Source organism: Schistocerca nitens, chromosome 6 (genome assembly GCF_023898315.1).
Source record: "Schistocerca nitens isolate TAMUIC-IGC-003100 chromosome 6, iqSchNite1.1, whole genome shotgun sequence".
Lineage (NCBI taxonomy): Eukaryota > Metazoa > Arthropoda > Insecta > Orthoptera > Acrididae > Schistocerca > Schistocerca nitens.
Genome location: NC_064619.1, coordinates 76,235,291 through 76,255,757, shown reverse-complemented (window position 1 = coordinate 76,255,757; position 20,467 = coordinate 76,235,291). Strand labels below are relative to the sequence as shown.

Below are 20,467 nucleotides of genomic sequence, written 5' to 3'. Positions count from 1 at the left end.
TGCATATTTTCATGTCGTTCTTAGTTTTCCCAAAACTCAGTTTTTGAATGGGTCTCGCAATAACACGAATCTGAATGTACAAACTTATTATAAGGTTTTCGATGCTGCCACGATGGAAATCTGTTTACTATTTACTTTTGGGCAATCTATTTACTCTACTAAAAGTACTGCAGTTTGCTTAGACTTTTCGGTTTGTTTGTTTTCCTTTTCATTAAGTCACTATCTTTAGTTGCTGATAATTCTAACCGAATCAACTGGTTACACGAATATACTGTTAATTTGTATTTTCTAGGTGTTGGTTATATATTATCATAGTAATGCATTATTACGTAACGGGACCGATGAAAAGCTGTCACCGCCGTTTTCCTTCCCTATCCCTCCCTAATACGAGCTTGTGCTCCGTCTCTAACGACCTCATTGTCGACGGGACGTTAAACAGTGACTTCTTCCCCCAATATTTCACAACCGACCCAAACATCATCTACAGGTGCCGCGACTTCTGCTGTTGTGTGCACTCGCTGCCTGAACACCATCCACTCTGTGATGTATTTGCTGATCTCTTGCCTACTTATGGACGATTTCAGCCCGTGACGCTCACTAAACCCTTTGACGTTCCTTTGATTGTCAGCGTGTGCAGTGGCATTCCATGAAATGCACATTTTCTTAGCTTTTGCCAGATATTGTGCATATGACTAGCGGCGAGATCTTAATAAGCTGAGTGCCGGACCCCAAACGGTGTTCAAATTGAAGCGTCTGCTCGGTTTATTAGGGTTCTAGATATCTTTGTCTCGTCAGACTCATTAATTATGCTCACCTAAACACTTGTAATTCACACGACGATACTGGTTGGAGTCCAGGCAGCGAATACAAACAAGGGCATAACTCGCAGATCCTGAAGAGGACAGTTGGGTTGGTCGTCGAAACATCGCGAATTAAAATGGGAGTAACACCTCGTTTAAACGCCAGGAAACAAACCATCAATCGGTACCTCAGAGAAAACCTGAAGCATCAGATAAAGCGGTTTCCAATTTGTGGCCAATGGAACCATGAGATCTTGCTCGTACAGTCGCTGCATATTCTTGTTTTCGTTGTTATTAAGCGACAAATACGCAACACATTACGACTGTGGTCATAATGAACAGAATAAAATGGTTCGAAGTAATTTATTGACAAGAAACTGCAGTACTAATAACACATCCGCCAATGAAACTAAGGCGGTCTATAACTAAATCACACTTATTCACTAACGACATCGTCAATTAACTTAATGCGTCGTTAATCAGTGTCTGCAGTTTCTCTGCGTATTTGCACGAAGAAAGCAGAACCTCTTTCATATTCGTAACTCTTCTGATTCAAATTAAACTGAAAATGAAGTTGTTACGTAATAGCAGGCGTATACTGGGCGTGGATCGGCATAAACTGCAAACGTTTGAGCAGGAACACAAATGCGTGTGCCAATACGACTACTCTATATTTTTTTCTGCAGCAGATAAGTAACCCCGGCGCAAAAATATTAGGCAGCTGTTACTCTGATTTCGTAGAGAATACGTTAACGAATTATCAGGGGAAATCTCCTAACAGCAGCTATGTAGATTACTGCATACGAAGCTTAAAATTATTTTAGTAACAGTGACATACTCGTAACTTAACACGAAGCTCGTGGACGTTGTAGGAAAGGAGAAGGAGAGGTACACTTAAGTCTGATTATTTAAATTTACTACAAATCCACCGATCGAAAACTAAACAAAAATGAATCACATTGACATGTATATTTGAATTCTCGGGTTATTTAAACTAAATATCTTTCACAGCCAAATCACAAAAATAATAGTTAAAGCACTATTCTGCTCCCACGGGTATGGATTTCTATCTGTTAAAGCAGAAATGCTGAGATTGCTACTTAGACTCAACTGCTGTAAACGGCAGGGGCTGAGTGAAACAGGGGTACTCAATTAGCACGTCATGCGCAAAGTGCGGCTAGTATATTGGCTGCAGGATTTTGCTTATCCGACCAGCGTATGAATCACAATTCGTTCTGGAAATTAGGACACCCGTGTCCATTTATAATAACGAAGAAAAACAGGAACTGAAACAGCGTCCATCCATTTCAACGGTTTAATCAGACCGTAACAAATTCACGAATAAAACTATGGCAATGCAGCAAGTAAATTATTCACACATTTCCAATTCCGCAGAACCAAAAATGAGCGTCTTCAGCATTTACATTGGGCAATATAATGTGCTTTTGCTTGGTTGTAAGAGTGACAGCCTCATTCTACATAAAGAGTGAATTATGTTTTGCATTATGACTGCATGTCATATGGGATAACCATTTATGTATGAATACTTGTAATCTTCTAGTGAGCATAAGTATCACTGTATTCTTCTCCCACTTACTCTACATCGCTCCTGTTCTCTAATTCATTTACACTTTAGGGTACCGCTATTTCCATCTCTGAGGTAGATAACGGGCTACGAAAGACCATAGTCCTTTCCTTTACATATTTTCAAACTTTATATAATTTAATAATAAATGTATGAAATGTCTTTCTCTGATTCCTCCTTATTTTGTAGAGTTTCTGTATCATCTTTTTAACCTGAGAGACGTAGCTTATTGTTAACTTTTCTCCCGTAGTTAGTAATACATAGGGCGTGCGTAAACTTGTAATGTTGATGAAACTCCGAACTGAAAATAGAACAGAGCCTCAACAGTACGGGTGCTCCACAACCGTACTGTCTTCATTGGAGGAGACTTTAATGTTGCAACAATAAATTGGATTGATTACTGATTTTTAACTGGTGGGAATGACGAGGTATCGTGTGAAACAGTACTAAAAGTTCTCCTTCAAAACTACTTAATTCTGAAACCCACACAAGAGCGAAATATATTAGATTTAATGGTAACAAAAATGTTCAAATGTATGTGAAATCTTATGAGACTTAACTGCTAAGGTCATCAGTCCCTAAGTTTACACACTACTTAACCTAAATTAACCTAAGGACAAACACACACACCCATGCCCGAGGGAGGACTCGACCCTCCGCCGGGACCAGCCGCACACAGTCCATGACTGCAGCGCCACAGACCGCTCGGCTAATCCCGCGCGGCTTTAATGGTAACAAATACACCTGACAATTCTGAGGATGCCCTCATTGAAACGGTGTTGGAGGCCATGAGGCAGTTGCAACAACAGTGATTACCAAATTACAATCGCTAATTAAAACAAATATAAATATTTTCATGTTAAGTAAACTAGAGAAGCAGATAGTATCTACATCTTCATCTACATCTATGCTCCCTATGGGAGCGATACGCAGGAATATGTTGCATAATCCTACATTCATCACTTAAAACCTGACCTGCTTTATCTGCGACTGAGATTATGTAATCGTTTCACTTGTTTGTATGAAATGACCGATTCCAGCTGTGACTCATTGACATTATGCTCATTAGGATCCTGCGTGTTTTTCGTTTGCTGAAGTGCACAGTTGTACATTTCTGAACATTTAAAGCGAGTTGCAAACTTCTGCACCACTTTGAAATCTTATCAAGATCTGAGTGAATATGTACCCAGCTTCAGTCAGACAGAACTTCATTATAGACAACTGCATCGTTTGTGGAAAGTTTGAGGTTACTATTAACAATATCTACAAGATAGTTAAATCCAGCATGAACACCAGGTTCCCAACACACTTCCCTGGGGCAGGTCCGTAGTTGTCTGTGTATGTGACAATAATTCACCCCCCAAATAACTTCCAGTATCCTCCTACTCAAAAATTCTTGAATCCAGTCTCAAATTTCGCTCGATATTACATACGATCGTACTTTCTATGCACTGAAGAGCCAAAGAAACTGGTACACCTGCCTCGTATCATGTAGGGCCCCGAGAGCACACAGAAGTGCCGCAACAAGACGTGGTATGGACTCAACTAACTTCTGCAGTAGTGCTGGACGGAAATGACACCGTGAATCTTATACAGCTGTCCATAAATCCGTAAGAGTACGAGAGGGTGGAGATCTCTTGTAAGGCATCTCAGATACGCTCAATAATTTTCGTGTCTGAGCAGTTTGGTAGTCAGTGGAAATGTTTAAACTCAGAAGAGTGTTTCTGGAGCCACTCTGCAGCAATTCTGCACTTGTGGGGTGTCGTATTGTCCTGCTGGAACTGCCAAAGTCTGTCTGAATGCACAATGGACATGAATGGATGCAGGTGAACAGACAAGATGCTTACGTACGTGTCGCGTGTCAGAGTCGTATCTAGACGTATCAGGGGTTCCGTATCACTCCAACTGCACACGGCCCTGTCTATTTCATAGCCTCCTCCAGCTTGGAGAGTCCCCTGCTGGGTCCGTGGGTTCATGAGGTTGTCTCCATACCCGTACACGTCCATCCACTCTATACAGTTTTAAACCACACTCTTCCGATCAGGCGACATGTTTCCAGTCTCAACAGCCCTATGTCGGTGTTGACGATCCCAGTCGAGACGTAAAGCTTTGTATCGTGCAGTCATCAAGGGTACACGAGTGGGCCTTCGGCTCAGAAAGTCCGTATCGATGATGTTTCGTTGAATGGTTCGCTTGCTGGTACTTACTGATGGCCCAGCATTGAAATCTGCAGCAATTTATGGAAGGGTTGCACTTCTGTCAAGTTGAACGATTCTCCTCAGTCGTCGTTGATTCCGTTCTTGGAGGTTCTTTTTCCGGCCACAGCGATGTCGTAGATTTTATGTTTTACCGGATTTCTGATATTTACGGTACACTCTTGAAATGCTCGTTCCAGAAAATCCCCACTTCCTCGCTACGTCGGAGATGCTGTGTCCCATTGATTGTGTGCCGATTGTAATACCACTTGAAACTCACTTAAGTCTTGATAACCTGCCATTGTAGCAGCAGTGACTGATGTAACATCCGCGCCAGACACTTGTCTTTTATAGGTATTATCGACTGCAGTGCCGTATTCTGCCTGTTCACATATCTCTGTAACTGAATATGCATGCCTTTACCAGTTTCTTTAGAGCTACAGAGCTTGTATGTAGTCGAATAGTTGACGATGCGAGGGAGATGCCATGGTATGCAGTTTTTGTAAAGCAATTCGGAAAAAGGAGTGATTACTGAATAACAGTTGTGTAAGAAAGCTAAGGGTTATAGAGTGGAAGGTGCTGAACGACTCTTGTTTAACTGTCATAAGAGTAATGCGTGAAGCCTTCTACTATGTAACAGTTTCTTAACGAAAGACGTCTGACAATACGCAATGAAAATCTGAGCGACACGGGCAACTGAAACAAAACACAGTGCAGAGAGTTTGTGACACTGAACTCTTCTATGACAGAGATTTTACTACCAGAAGATGATCATATATCCACTGAACTGGAACACTTTAAAGTATTAGGACTGAAGACAAATTACATAACGCCTTCTGGGTAATGTGCAGAGTGTAAATCGTGCTGCCTTTACTATGAGAATGATCCCCACTACCTTAGACACTGATAGCCGAAATCATGTTTTTGGTTACTTTGTGCATTCCCAAGGAACAATTCTCCTCTAGAGAATAAGTGTGAGAGCGGTTAACTTCACACAGACCGCTGTTCAAGTCTTTCGAATTTCTAACTCTGCAATCACTGCAGATATGCATTATACAAGATGAGTCACTAACTGTTGCCACCTAGAATGACTCCGAAAGTATGAGAGTAGCCGAAACGTTTGCGGGATAATGTTGCATGGCACAACGGAGGCCATAATATGACGTTGTGTTTTCGTTGCTAGGTGGGATCGCGTCAGAGATAAGAAGATCAACTTTGTTTTTTTTTTTTAATGGGATGCTGTAGTCTGGTACTTATTTTCCGATAGCGGCTACCGAGACGAATCCAATGATGTGTAACAGCAAGGTCTTTGAAGGTTAACGAAGATCAAAAAGGTGGCATGAACGTCCACTTACAGAAGGTGTTCGAAGAGATGACCATTGGTATCACTGCAGTGCTGCAATCTTCGTGTCATGGATTTAGTGGTATTCCTTATGACTTCAGCACTTATCGACGCAAATGCTCTGACAATTCCCTCTCGTATATCGTGCAAGTAGTAAATATTCACCGAATACGGCGTATCCATCTAACGTGCCGTTGACATGTACTCGTAAACACTATTCGACGGTTTAGAAATACAACAGTAATAGGAACGGTAAGACTAGTATCGTCGAATCAAGCAAATGTGAATGATGTATTCCTTCGAAGAACAAGTCGATATGCTTCTCATTTACTGAGAATGCCAACGAAATTCAGTGAGAGGTGGAGGTTTATACACTGAAAGGTATCCTCAATGTACTCATCCTACACGTCGTACATTTAAATATGTGTATGATGAATTGAGAACGGCTGGATCTTTAACGCATCGGAAACATATCCGGCAAAGGAAAGTTACTAACGAGGAAATAGAAATTGGTACTCTTGCCACTGTGGTTAGAGATCTTTGTGTTAGTCCGCGTCAAATCGCCAGGGAATCTGGCATCAGCCACAGTAGTGTTGTTCGTGTTCTGCATCGCCGTAAATATCATCCTTACCATAGAAGCATCTACCAAGAATTAACTGGTATGGTTTGTATGCGTCGCATTGAATTCTGCCGATGGGCTCTACTTCAGGTTCAGAGGGATGACACATTTATTAATTTGATTTTATTTACTGATGAGCCTACTTTAACGAACCATGGAAATGTCAATTTGCATTACATGCATTATTGGGCAACTGAAAATCCATGATGGCTGCGGCAAGTTGAAAACCAAAAACCATGGTCGGTCAATGTATGGTGTGGGATTCTGGAGGACAGAATTGTAGGTCCTATTTCAACGAAAGAAATCTTAATGGTAGGAAGCACACCACATTCCTGCAAAGAACATTAGGTCTGTGAATGGAAGAAATACCTTTAGGAACAAGGAACAGAATATGGTATCAACACGATTGGTGTTCGGCACATATTTCGACGATGGTAGAAATGAGTTGCAGAGACAGTTCCCAAATCGTTGGATTGGACGCGGAGGAGATGTGTCGTGGCTGGCTCACTCGCCAGACTTAACGCTTCTGAAGATTTCTTGTGGGTATTCCTAAAGACATAGTTTATAACGACGTTCCGACTACACCTGAAGGTATGCGAGAGAGAATTGTCAGAACATGTGCTTCGATTAGTGCCGATGTAATAAGGAATAGCGCTCAATGCGTGATAAGAAGATTGCAGCACTGCACTGATAGCAATGGTCATCACTTCGAACACCTTCTGTAAATGGTTGTCATGCCACCTTTCTGACCTTCGTTGACCTTCAAAGACCTTACTGTTACATATCATTGTATTCGTCTCGATAGCCGCTATCATAAAATAAGTACCAAACTATAGCATCCCACTTAGAAAAACAAAGTCGATCTTCACATCTCAGAAGCGACCCCACCTAGCAACAGGAAACCATTGTCATATTATTGTCCCCATTTTCCCATGCAACTTTTGTCCCACAAACTTTTCAGCACCTATCATACTTTCGGAGCTATTCTTGGTGGGAATAGTTAGTGACTCACCCTGTATTGTCTCATCCGAAAGGAAGTATCATCTTCATTTAGAGAACTCTAGATAGAAGAAATTGATAAACTCTAGAAAAATGGGTCTTTAACCATAGGTATGTACTATTCTGCTGGTTCCCATTTCGGTAGGTTTCCAGCAGAACTGAAAAATATGAATGACAAATCCAAGTTCTTCAAATGTAAATAGACATGATTTCTTGTTCCACACACTTTTTATTCTGCGTATAGATCCTTCGTTAAAGCTTAGATAATTACAGGGCTCTTACAAATGATTGAAGCGATTTCATAAATTCACTGTAGCTCCATTTATTGACATATGGTCACGACAAACTACAGATACGTAGAAAAACTCATAAAGTTTTGTTCGACTGAAGCCGCACTTCAGGTTTCTGCCACCAGAGCGCTCGAGAGCGCAGTGAGACAAAATGGCGACAGGAGCCGAGAAAGCGTATGTCGTGCTTGAAATGCACTCCCATCAGTCAGTCATAACAGTGCAACGACACTTCAGGACGAAGTTCAACAAAGATCCACCAACTGCTAACTCCATTCGACGATGGTATGCGCAGTTTAAAGCTTCTATATGCCTCTGTAAGGGGAAATCAACGGGTCGGCCTGCAGTGAGCGAAGAAACGGTTGAATGGGTGCGGGCAAGTTCCACGCGTAGCCCGCGGAAGTCGACGAATAAAGCAAGCAGGGAGCTAAAAGTAGCACAGCCGACGGTTTAGAAAATCTTACGGAAAAGGCTAAAGCAGAAGCCTTACCGTTTACAATTGCTACAAGCCCTGACACCCGATGACAAAGTCAAACGCTTTGAATTTTCGGCGCGGTTGCAACAGCTCATGGAAGAGGATGCGTTCAGTGCGAAACTTGTTTTCAGTGATGAAGCAACATTTTTTCTTAATGGTGAAGTGAACAGACACAATGTGCGAATCTGGGCGGTAGAGAATCCTCACGCATTCGTGCGGCAAATTCGCAATTCACCAAAAGTTAGCATGTTTTGTGCAATCTCACGGTTTAAAGTTTACGGCCCATTTTTCTTCTGCGAAAAAAACGTTACAGGACACGTGTATCTGGACATGCTGGAAAATTGGCTCATGCCACAACTGGAGACCGCCCGCACCGACTTCATCTTTCAACAGGATGGTGCTCCACCGCACTTCCATCATGATGTTCGGCATTTCTTAAACAGGAGATTGGAAAACCGATGGATCAGTCGTGGTGGAGATCATGATCAGCAATTCATGTCATGGCCTCCACACTCTCCCGACTTAACCCCATGCGATTTCTTTCTGTGGGGTTATGTGAAAGATTCAGTGTTTAAACCTCCTCTACCAAGGAACGTGCCAGAACTGCGAGCTCGCATCCACGATGCTTTCGAACTCATTGATGGGGACATGCTGCGCCGAGTGTGGGAGGAACTTGATTATCGGCTTGATGTCTGCCGAATCGCTAAAGGGGCACATATCGAACATTTGTGAATGCCTAAAAAAACTTTTTGAGTTTTTTTATGTGTGTGCAAAGCATTGTGAAAATATCTCAAATAATAAAGTTATTGTAGAGCTGTGAAATCGCTTCAATCATTTGTAATAACCCTGTATTATGTAACGTATTGCTTACAGTACGCTCAGGTGATAAAAGTATTAGATAACTGCATGAACATATACAGATGGCGATAGTATCACGTACACAAGGTACAAATGGGCAGTTCATTGGCGGAACATTCATTTGTACTGAGGTGTTTCATATGTGATTATGGCCACACAACGGGAGTCAACAGACTTTGGACGTAGAATGGTAGTTGGAACTAGACGTATGAGTCATTTCGGAACTCTTTAGACAAAAGAGTCGAAAATACCAAATTTCAGGCATTACCTCTCACCATTGGCAACGTAGTGGCCGACGCTCCTCGCTTAACGACCGAGAGCAGCGGCGTCTGCATATAGTTGTCAGTGCTAACAGACAAGCAACACTGCGTGAAGTAACCGTAGATATCAATGGGGAATGTGCTGCAAACGTATCTGTTAGGTCAGTGCAGCGAAATTTGGGGTTACTGGTCTATGGAAGTAGACGACAGACTGGAGTGTCTTTGCAAACAGCATGACATCGCCTTTAGCGCCTCCCCTGGGCTCATGACTGTATCGGTTGGACCCTAGATGACTGAAAAGCTGTGACCTCGTCAGACGTGTCCCGATTTCCGTTGGTAAGAACTGATGCTAGGGTTAGAGTTTGGCGCAGACCCCACGAAGCCACGGATCCAAGACGTCAACAAGGCTATGTGCTAGTTTGTAGTGGCTCCATAATATGTGGCTGTGTTTACTTGAATGCACTGAGCCCTCTGGTTCGACAGAACCGATGATTGTGATTCTTAAATTTTATACAAGGGCGATGTACTTGAGGACAATATTATGGAAATGGAAGAGGATGAAGATGAAATGGGAGATAAGATACTGCGTGAAGAGTTTGACAGAGCACTGAAAGACCTGAGTCGAAACAAGGCCCCGGGAGTAGACAACATTCCATTAGAACTACTGATGGCCTTGAGAGAGCCAGTCATGACATAACTCTACCATCTGGTGAGCAAGATGTATGAGACAGGCGATATACCCACAGACTTCAAGAAGAATATAATAATTCCAATTCCAAAGAAAGCAGGTGTTGACAGATGTGAAAATTACCGAACTATCAGTTTAATAAGTCACAGCTGCAAAATACGAACGCGAATTCTTTACAGACGAATGGAAAAACTGGTAGAAGCGGACCTCGGGGAAGATCAGTTTGGATTCCGTAGAAATGTTGGAACACGTGAGGCAATACTAACCTTACGACTTATCTTAGAAGAAAGGTTAAGGAAAGGCAAACCTACGTTTGTAGCATTTGTAGACTTAGAGAAAGCTTTTGACAATGTTGATTGGAATACTCTCTTTCAAATTCTGAAGGTGGCAGGGGTAAAATACAGGGAGCGAAAGGCTATTTACAATTTGTACAGAAACCAGATGGCAGTTATAAGAGTCGAGGGACACGAAAGGGAAGCAGTGGTTGGGAAGGGAGTGAGACAGGGTTGTAGCCTCTCCCCGATGTTATTCAATCTGTATATTGAGCAAGCAGTAAAGGAAACAAAAGAAAAATTCGGAGTAGGTATTAAAATTCATGGAGAAGAAGTAAAAACTTTGAGGTTCGCCGATGACATTGTAATTCTGTCAGAGACAGCAAAAGACTTGGAAGAGCAGTTCAGCGGAATGGACAGTTTCTTGAAAGGAGGATATAAGATGAACATCAACAAAAGCAAAACGAGGATAATGGAATGTAGTCAAATTAAATCAGGTGATGCTGAGGGGATTAGATTAGGAAATGAGACGCTTGAAGTAGTAAAGGAGTTTTGCTATTTAGGGAGCAAAATAACAGATGATGGTCGAAGTAGAGAGGATATAAAATGTAGACTGGCAATGGTAAGGAAATCGTTTCTGAAGAAGAGAAATTTGTTAACATCGAGTATAGATTTAAGTGTCAGGAAGTCGTTTCTGAAAGTATTTGTATGGAGTGTAGCCATGTATGGAAGTGAAACATGGACGATAACCAGTTTGGACAAGAAGAGAATAGAAGCTTTTGAAATGTGGTGCTACAGAAGAATGCTGAAGATAGGGTGGGTAGATCACGTAACTAATGAGGCGGTATTGAATAGGATGGGGGAGAAGAGAGGTTTGTGGCACAACGACTAGAAGAAGGGATCGGTTGGTAGGACATGTTTTGAGGCATCAAGGGATCACAAATTTAGCATTGGAGGGCAGCGTGGAGGGTAAAAATCGTAGAGGGAGACCAAGAGATCAATACACTAAGCAGATTCAGAAGGATGTAGGTTGCAGTAGGTACTCGGAGATGAAGAAGCTTGCACAGGATAGAGTAGCATGGAGAGCTGCATGAAACCAGTCTCAGGACTGAAGACCACAACAACAACAACAAATTTCTCCAGGCGTACTGAGTATTCAGTGCGGTTTCGGGGTGCAGCCGGGTCATGTTGACTTCTTGCCGCAATATTTCGGCTGGCAGCCGTCCAACCATCGTCAGATGACTGTGCACCATGGAGACTGCAAGTTCCCGGCGTCTGCTTTATAGCAAAAGCTTATACAGGTCAGACGGTTCGCATAGTACTTGAATGGTGCCCTGAACATGAGCGCCACACTCGCCTTTCGCACCCCAATGAGTCGGCGGTAGCTGAGCATTGTATTACCATAGGGCGCTCTATGGACTATTCTGCCACAGAAATCTTGGCCCCAACGAGAACTTTTAGGGATTCAGTAATTAAAGAATCTGTGGAAACACGTGTAGCACAAAATCTTGTAAATCGTGACGGCTGCTTTCAACTAGATAAGGCTTGGGACCCGGTGATGTCCCTAATTTCTTCTGAGAGAAAACGTCTGGCGACATGTTACGTGTTGTTTTAGCGACGCGAGCGCGCGTGTCGACAGATGGCGGACATGTCGTTTCACCTATACGCATGCGCCTGTGCGCCACTGATAGAACAGAATTTGCAGAGGGCACGGATTTTCATAGAGGACACACATGTGATGGCCGCCAATGCGCATGCGTTTCCGCGCCAGTTCTTGCTATAAAGCCGACGACGGGAACTTGCAGTCATCAGAGTGTGTGGTTTTTTGTGTATAGCTTTGAGATTTTTATCGTCATTTTTACAGTCACCCACTTTTTTACGCTATGTTCTATTATGTTTCCCCTTTGATATGTTTGTTTAGCCGTATTTCCTCCTTTATGTTGTTTTAAATGTCTCCCTGTTCTGTACTTACTGTCTCTAGGCCGAACAGCGGTGCCAATGTTGCTGGCAGCCCGCCCCATATGGGGCATTGAAATACAACAAAGAAAAAAAAAAAAAAAGAACTTGCAGTCTTTAGTGGCGGACACTCACCTAAAGATGGCAGGACGGTTGCCAGCTAAATATTGTGGCAATAAGTCAACATAGTCCGGCTGCAATACCGAAACCTCATAGAACCGATTACAGTTTGGAAATGGTTACTTTTGTATCCCGCCTGGATAGGCGGCACGTGGATCTACTCCTGTGAACTGCTTCTGCAAAATAGGCCGAGAGAGAAGGACGCGAGTAGGAGCAGGAAAAGGTGAAGTACTTCGGTACTGCGTATAAATTTAAAGCACCTTTGCTATAGGAAGAATATTAATACATGAAATTGTTACTTATCTTTGGCTGAGATGAGCACGTAGGTGCGAAGCAGTTCATCAATCAAAGCTAACATCGACTAGAAGTTAAAAAGGCAAAATCTGTAGTGGCTCGCCCACTATGCAATGGAAACAATCTTCCTAGATCGTCTGCTCGTGATCAAGTGGGCTGAATGTGGAGCGGCGCTCGTAGAGCTGCACAGCGCTGGCTAGAGGGCGCTGTCGTCGGTGAAGATCTTCCGCTCTCGTAGTGCCAACCTAAGAACTTGTACCTACGCCGTGGCATCGTAGCTATCGATACCAAAGTTACGTTCGGGCTACTTGTTCCCAAACGATGATGGAATTTTTATGGATGACAGTGTGCCATGTGACCAGGCCACAACAGTTCGCGATTGGTTTGGAGGACATTTGGACCATTCGAGCGAATGATTTTGCAACCCAGATCGCCCGGCATGAATCCCTTCAAATATTTGTGGCAAATAATCTGGAGGTTAGGTCGTGTACGACATCCTGCACTGGGAAATCTTATGCAGTTATAGATGGCTATGGAAGCAGAATGCCAGACCTTGGCTTCACACTCAACCCCAACCTCACCTGGACTCCCCATCTCCTTACCACCCAAAACAAAGCTCACAACAGATGCCGCCTCCTGAAACTCCTGTCCGGCCGGACGTGGTGTCTGTACCCATCCACCATCTTTCACACCTACAAATCCTCGATCCGCCCCATCCTCTGTTATGCCAGCGTAGCTTGGATTTCCTCCCCTCCCAGGTTATATAAATCCCTCCAAATCCTCGAACGCCATGTGCTCCGCCTCGTCCTCCACGCACATCCTCTACGACCTCATCCCCTTCCCCCACCTTCTCCTTTTCCTTGAACACATCCGCACACTATATATTGTCTGCCACATTCACCCCCCTCACCCCCTGGTGTCTCCCTTCCTCTTCACCCCCAGCCCATTGCTGCGCCTTTACCGTTGTGTCCCACCCTCTCTCCATCTCCACACCCTCCGCCTCCTTTCCAAGCGCAACTTCCACCGTCTATCCCTCCCGGATGATGAGCTTCGCCCTGACATCTGCCCTTCCTACCAACTCTAACCCCATCTTCCACCCTCCTCCTCAGGGCTCCCTCTCCTCCCCCTTTCTCCTGAGCGGCTTTCTCCTCCTGCTACCCCTACCCACTCTTGTGCTCCCCTTCAGTGTGTCCGCACTCCCTCCTGCCTTGTCTTCCTTCTTCATCTCCTGCCCCACCAGTCTCCTGGCTCTTAGTGTACCCGCTAATGCCCCTACTCTCTTCATCCCGTCGCCTCACCTGCTGGCCTTTGCTCTCCCCTCCTTTTTCATTTTCTCATACCTGTCCCTCGACAGGTCCCACCTGGCTGTTTTATTGTTCATTGTGTGTGCTCCAAGTGGGTATTAAGTGTGTTGTTCTGGAGTGTTTTTAATACTGTGGCGGACGTTTAACCTGTGCATGTGCATTAGCTAACATGTCACTCGACTGAAGAGCGGCGGAGTGTGACGCTGACAGCCCACCCCTGCCCATAAGGGGCAGGGGAATGAAATCACAATAAAGAAAAAAACATAGAATGCCAGGATCTTCCAACGACTTGTTGAGTCCATGTCGAGTTGCTGCACCACGCTGGACAAAAGGAGGTCCTACAAGACATTGAAGAGTGTTCCATGACTTTTGTCACCTTAATGTAGGATACACTAATGTAAATCCGTTTATTAAAGTTTTGTTATCTCGTGTTTGTTTGTTCAGATTTTTGTTATTAGCTGCCGCTAAACTGTGCACTTCCTCGCTAGATGACCAAGTAGCTTTGGGCATAAGATCCCATGGAAACTGATGATCCTGGTTAACTAAATTATGTTATTTACTTCCACACACAAAACAGAAATATACTTACAGACATCTTACTTCTCTGCTAGACATATTTTTGCCACAAAAATATATATTTCAGTACGAGAGGACAGAAATTAAGTTTATCGAAACTAGACATGATTGTCTTAATGGGATTTCCGTGATCCTTCATTAAATAAAAATATAGCATTTCAGGCTTTGATCGCTATTTTTTATTTTCAATGACCGGTTTCAGGCTAGCTGCCCATCTTCAGATCATATATTGCTGTTACAGAGTAACTTGTCAGTAGAGGACAATCGGTTCGCTGTCATAACATAAAATAAAAATATGGCATTTCACTCTTCGATCGCTATTTTTTATTTTCAATGACCGGTTTCAGGCTAGCTGCCCATCTTCAGATCATATATTGCAGTTACAGAGTAACTTGTCAGTACAGAACAATCGGTTCGCTGTCATAACAGCTACTTTTTATTTTCAATGGCCGGTTTCAGGCTAGCTGCCCACCTTCAGATCATATATTGCAGTTACAGTGTAACTTGTCAGTACAGATCAATCGGTTCGCTGACGTAACAGCTATTTTTTTTATTTTCAATGACCGGTTTCAGGCTAGCCGCCTATCTTCAGATCATATACACTCCTGGAAATTGAAATAAGAACACCGTGAATTCATTGTCCCAGGAAGGGGAAACTTTATTGACACATTCCTGGGGTCAGATACATCACATGATCACACTGACAGAACCACAGGCACATAGACACAGGCAACAGAGCATGCACAACGTCGTCACTAGTACAGTGTATATCCACCTTTCGCAGCAATGCAGGCTGCTATTCTCCCATGGAGACGATCGTAGAGATGCTGGATGTAGTCCTGTGGAACGGCTTGCCATGCCATTTCCACCTGGCGCCTCAGTTGGACCAGCGTTCGTGCTGGACGTGCAGACCGCGTGAGACGACGCTTCATCCAGTACCAAACATGCTCAATGGGGGACAGATCCGGAGAGCTTGCTGGCCAGGGTAGTTGACTTACACCTTCTAGAGCACGTTGGGTGGCACGGGATACATGCGGACGTGCATTGTCCTGTTGGAACAGCAAGTTCCCTTGCCGGTCTAGGAATGGTAGAACGATGGGTTCGATGACGGTTTGGATGTACCGTGCACTATTCAGTGTCCCCTCGACGATCACCAGTGGTGTACGGCCAGTGTAGGAGATCGCTCCCCACACCATGATGCCGGGTGTTGGCCCTGTGTGCCTCGGTCGTATGCAGTCCTGACTGTGGCGCTCACCTGCACGGCGCCAAACACGCATACGACCATCATTGGCACCAAGGCAGAAGCGACTCTCATCGCTGAAGACGACACGTCTCCATTCGTCCCTCCATTCACGCCTGTCGCGACACCACTGGAGGCGGGCTGCACGATGTTGGGGCGTGAGCGGAAGACGGCCTAACGGTGTGCGGGACCGTAGCCCAGCTTCATGGAGACGGTTGCGAATGGTCCTCGCCGATACCCCAGGAGCAACAGTGTCCCTAATTTGCTGGGAAGTGGCGGTGCGGTCCCCTACGGCACTGCGTAGGATCCTACGGTCTTGGCGTGCATCCGTGCGTCGCTGCGGTCCGGTCCCAGGTCGACGGGCACGTGCACCTTCCGCCGACCACTGGCGACAACATCGATGTACTGTGGAGACCTCACGCCCCACGTGTTGAGCAATTCCGCGGTACGTCCACCCGGCCTCCCGCATGCCCACTATACGCCCTCGCTCAAAGTCCGTCAACTGCACATACGGTTCACGTCCACGCTGTCGCGGCATGCTACCAGTGTTAAAGACTGCGATGGAGCTCCGTATGCCACGGCAAACTGGCTGACACTGACGGCAGCGGTGCACAAATGCTGCGCAGCTAGCGCCATTCGACGGCCAACACCGCGGTTCCTGGTGTGTCCGCTGTGCCGTGCGTGTGATCATTGCTTGTACAGCCCTCTCGCAGTGTCCGGAGCAAATATGGTGGGTCTGACACACCGGTGTCAATGTGTTCTTTTTTCCATTTCCAGGAGTGTATTTCAGTTACAGAGTAACTTGTCAGTACAGAACAATCGTTTCGCTGTCATAACATGATCTGAAGATGGGCAGCTAGCCTGAAACCAGTCACTGAAAATAAAAAATAGCGATCAAAGACTGAAATGCCATATTTTTATTTAATAAATTGAGTTAACGCAAAACGTTTTGGCGTAACGTGGCAGAGATAGCAGGCTGGCAGCAGTGCGCAGGTGTGTGAGGTATGGAGGTGTTGTGGTGACGACGGCGCCTGTCGTGTTGCAGAGGAGTGCGGCGGCGACGGCTGCAGCCTCATCTCGTGCCAGCACGGCGGCAAGTGCCTGGCCACGGGCGACTCCGCCGTCTGCCTCTGCCCGCTCGGCTACCAGGGCGACTACTGCGAGACGCGCATCGACCTCCAGGTAAGGCGGCAGTTGTAACATTATGTGATTGCCTTATCATTTTAAACCATTCACTAATCGAGCTCGGCAACAGCTACAGTTAGCAAATAATGTTGCGAGAATGTAAAAGGTGAACGTCCTGTGACGTAACGTGTTTATTGTCGAAGCGCCGTCAGAGATGCAGTGAGTTTGAAATCCGCGGCTCGAAAAACGGACGGAAGAAGAACACTTTTACACATTTTTTTTGCTGTACGAGATATTCTCGATGAACAGTTAATCAGTTACTCATTTTTTCTCTTGTGTCTTGTAACTTGTGTCGGACGCGCTTGACTTGCCACCGTATTATTATTATTAAAAAATAATATTATTTTAGTGTAAGGTAAAAGTGCAATATTAAAAGTGCAATACTGCATAGCAGTAGATTTATTGTGCGACGTGTATGTGAAAACGTCAAAGGAATTATTTTCATTACGAGAAGAGAAGTGCCAGTCAAAACGGCATCCATGTTAAATCCTTCATTGCAGTGTAAGTTCATCTATTAATTGCCATAAATTCAGAGTTAAATGAAACTGGTGTATGGACTATTTATTTAGAATAGAATCTACGTCTCACTCCTTCATGGAGTTATTTAATTTGGTTTCTGCCAAATAGAGAGTTCAGAGTCACGAATTCTTTCGTCGAAATCGGACGGAAGTTGCATGCGGCGAAATATTTTCTCCGCGCCATATTCTACTGGTAAATGTATGATAAACTACGGTCCCTTAGGAAATTCATGTTGAGCTATCGAAAAATAATTATATTTTGAATAGGCATTTACTCTCCTATGCAATGCAACTTCCGACTGATCAGACGATCCAACAAAAAACAGCCGCACACGGTCGACGTTCGCAAATGTATCTCCACCGCTGATTATAGGTATATGTTACAGCACGAAAGTAAACATGTTGTTATAATTAGCTACTACGAACGAGGACATTTATAACTGTATGTTTATGTATACGCATTACGCAAACATGTCGTTATACAGTGTCGTCCACTTTATACAGACAAGGGCCCCGCTCAACCCAAAACTCAATTTCGAGCATGTGGACTGCCAGGGAAGAAGATAGGACGAAGTGCAGTTTCTAATCACCACAACGTCCGTCCACCCCTACGCTGGGCTACACCCACAATCTCACTTCACCGTCTTAAGGACTGAGGGTCCTTCACACTGTTCACAAAGATCCGTCCGCTGGAGGCAGCAGTGCCAACTTGTTGGGAACGAAGACAACAATCATCCTCCGAGTTCTCTTTTCGGTTCCTATCACCATATGACCCTATAGTCCGCTTTGCATACTCCAATCTTTGACTACTCCCAATATTTTCAACCCATACTAATTCTCACCATTTCTGTGTATCACAGAGGATGTTCCATTGGCCCGTTCGTTCTTCTGGCAACGGTTTTCCGTTGACGTCATTCCTTATTCATTCCTTTTAATACCTCTTGTAATGTATCACATTAAAAAAATGGATGAAAGGAAACGCTTTGACTTAATTCTTCCGAAAGCCTAATGTTCGGAAGTGGGGCAAATTGCAGTGAGCACAGCAGGAGTATAACTAATAGAGATACACCATGAGTTTCAATTTAGACTGAAGTTAAATCTCCTGTTTGGTCAAAATGGGTCTATTACCTACTGTTATCATTCTTATCATTGCAGTCAGGTACAGAGTCGTAATTGGGGAGCAGAAAAGCTTGGACTGTGGTAATATGACGTATCGGGTGACGGAATAACATGCTGATGCATTAGCTCCATACTTAACATTCATATACAACAGTTCGCACGACGAAAGATCCGCACTCAACGACTGGAAAGTTGCATAGGTCACACCACTATTCAAGAAAGGTAGAAAGAGTAATCCACTACATTACAGGCCCATATCGTTAACGCCGATATGCAGCAGGATTTTAGAACATATACTGTGTTCGAACGTTATGAATTACCTCGAACGAAACGGTTTATTGACACACAGCCAACATGGGTTTAGAAAACATCATTCCTGTGAAACACAAGTAGCTCTTTATTCACATGCTGAGTGCTATTGATAAGGGATCTCACATCGATTCAGTATTCCTGGATTTCATGAAAGCTTTTGACATTGTACCACGCAAGCGGCTCGTAGTAAAATTGCGTGCTTATGGAATATCGTCTCAGTTACGTGACTGGATTTGCGATTTCCTGTCAGAGAGGTCACAGTTCGTAGTAATTGACGGGAACTCATCGAGTAAAACGGAAGTGATTTCAGGCGTTCCCCAAGGTAGTGTTATAGGCTGTCTGTTGTTCCTTATCTATATAAACGATTTAGGAGTCAATCTGAGCAACCGTCTTCGGTTGTTTGCAGATGACGCTGTCGTTTATCGACTAATAAAGTCATCAGAAGATCAAAACAATCTGCAGAACGATTTAGAAAAAATATGTGAATGGTGCGAAAAGAGGCAGTTGACCCTAAATAACGAAAAGTGTGGGGTCATCCACATGAGTGCTAAAAAGAACTCGTTAAACTTCGGTTACACGATAAATCAGTCTAATCTAAAGGCCGTAAATTCAACTAAATACCTAGGTATTACAATTACGAACAACTTAAATTGGAAAGAACACATAGCAAATGTTGTGGGGAAAGCGAACCAATGGCTGCGTTTTATTGGCAGGACACTTAGAATATGTAACTACCTACTAAGGAGACTACCTACACTACACTTGTCCGTCCTCTTTTAGAATGCTGCTGCGCGGTGTGGGATACTTACCAGGTAGCACTGACGAAGTACATCGAAAAAGTCCAAAGAAAGGCAGCATGTTTTGTATTATTGCGAAATATGGGAGAGAGTGTCACAGAAATGACACATGATTTGGGCTGGAAATCATTAAAAGAAAGGCGTTTTTCGTTGTGACGGAATCTTCTCACGAAATTCCAAACACCAACTTTCTCCTCCGAATGCGAAAATATTTTGTTGACACCGACCTACATAGGGCGGAACGATCACCGCGATAAAATGAGGGAAATCAGCGCTCGTAAGGTAAGATATAGGTGTTTATTCTTTCCGCGCGCTGTACGAGATGGGAATAATAGAGAATTGTGAAGGTGGTTCGATGAACCCTCTGCCAGGCACTTAAATGTGATTTTCAGAGTATCCATGTAGATGAAGATGTAGATATTACACAAAGAACAGCAGGAATCGGACTTCGTGGCAAGAAATTTAGATAGCAAAGTTAGATGTATGAAACACGCATTCAGTGGCGCTGGGATGGCGTACATTCGACACATCAGCAAACCAATCGCCTCCCAACATCATTATAAACTAAAACATGAAGAAAACCTGTACATACTAGTAGTAAAGTGGGTGGTGTATTTTCTAATCAGTGAAAACATAGAACATTTTAATTACTTCTATACTAATGAC

General features: G+C 44.0%; 1 protein-coding gene across 1 annotated transcript in view; it reads left to right on the top strand.

Annotated features, from left to right (window-relative positions):
* LOC126263233 (pikachurin-like) overlaps positions 1-20,467 on the top strand; it is a 1,086,760-nt gene that overhangs the window by 882,903 nt on the left and 183,390 nt on the right. Inside the window, exon 8 of the mRNA XM_049960316.1 lies at positions 16,916-17,052. Coding sequence (XP_049816273.1) covers positions 16,916-17,052 — 137 coding nt within the window. The remainder of the gene's footprint in view (positions 1-16,915; positions 17,053-20,467) is intronic.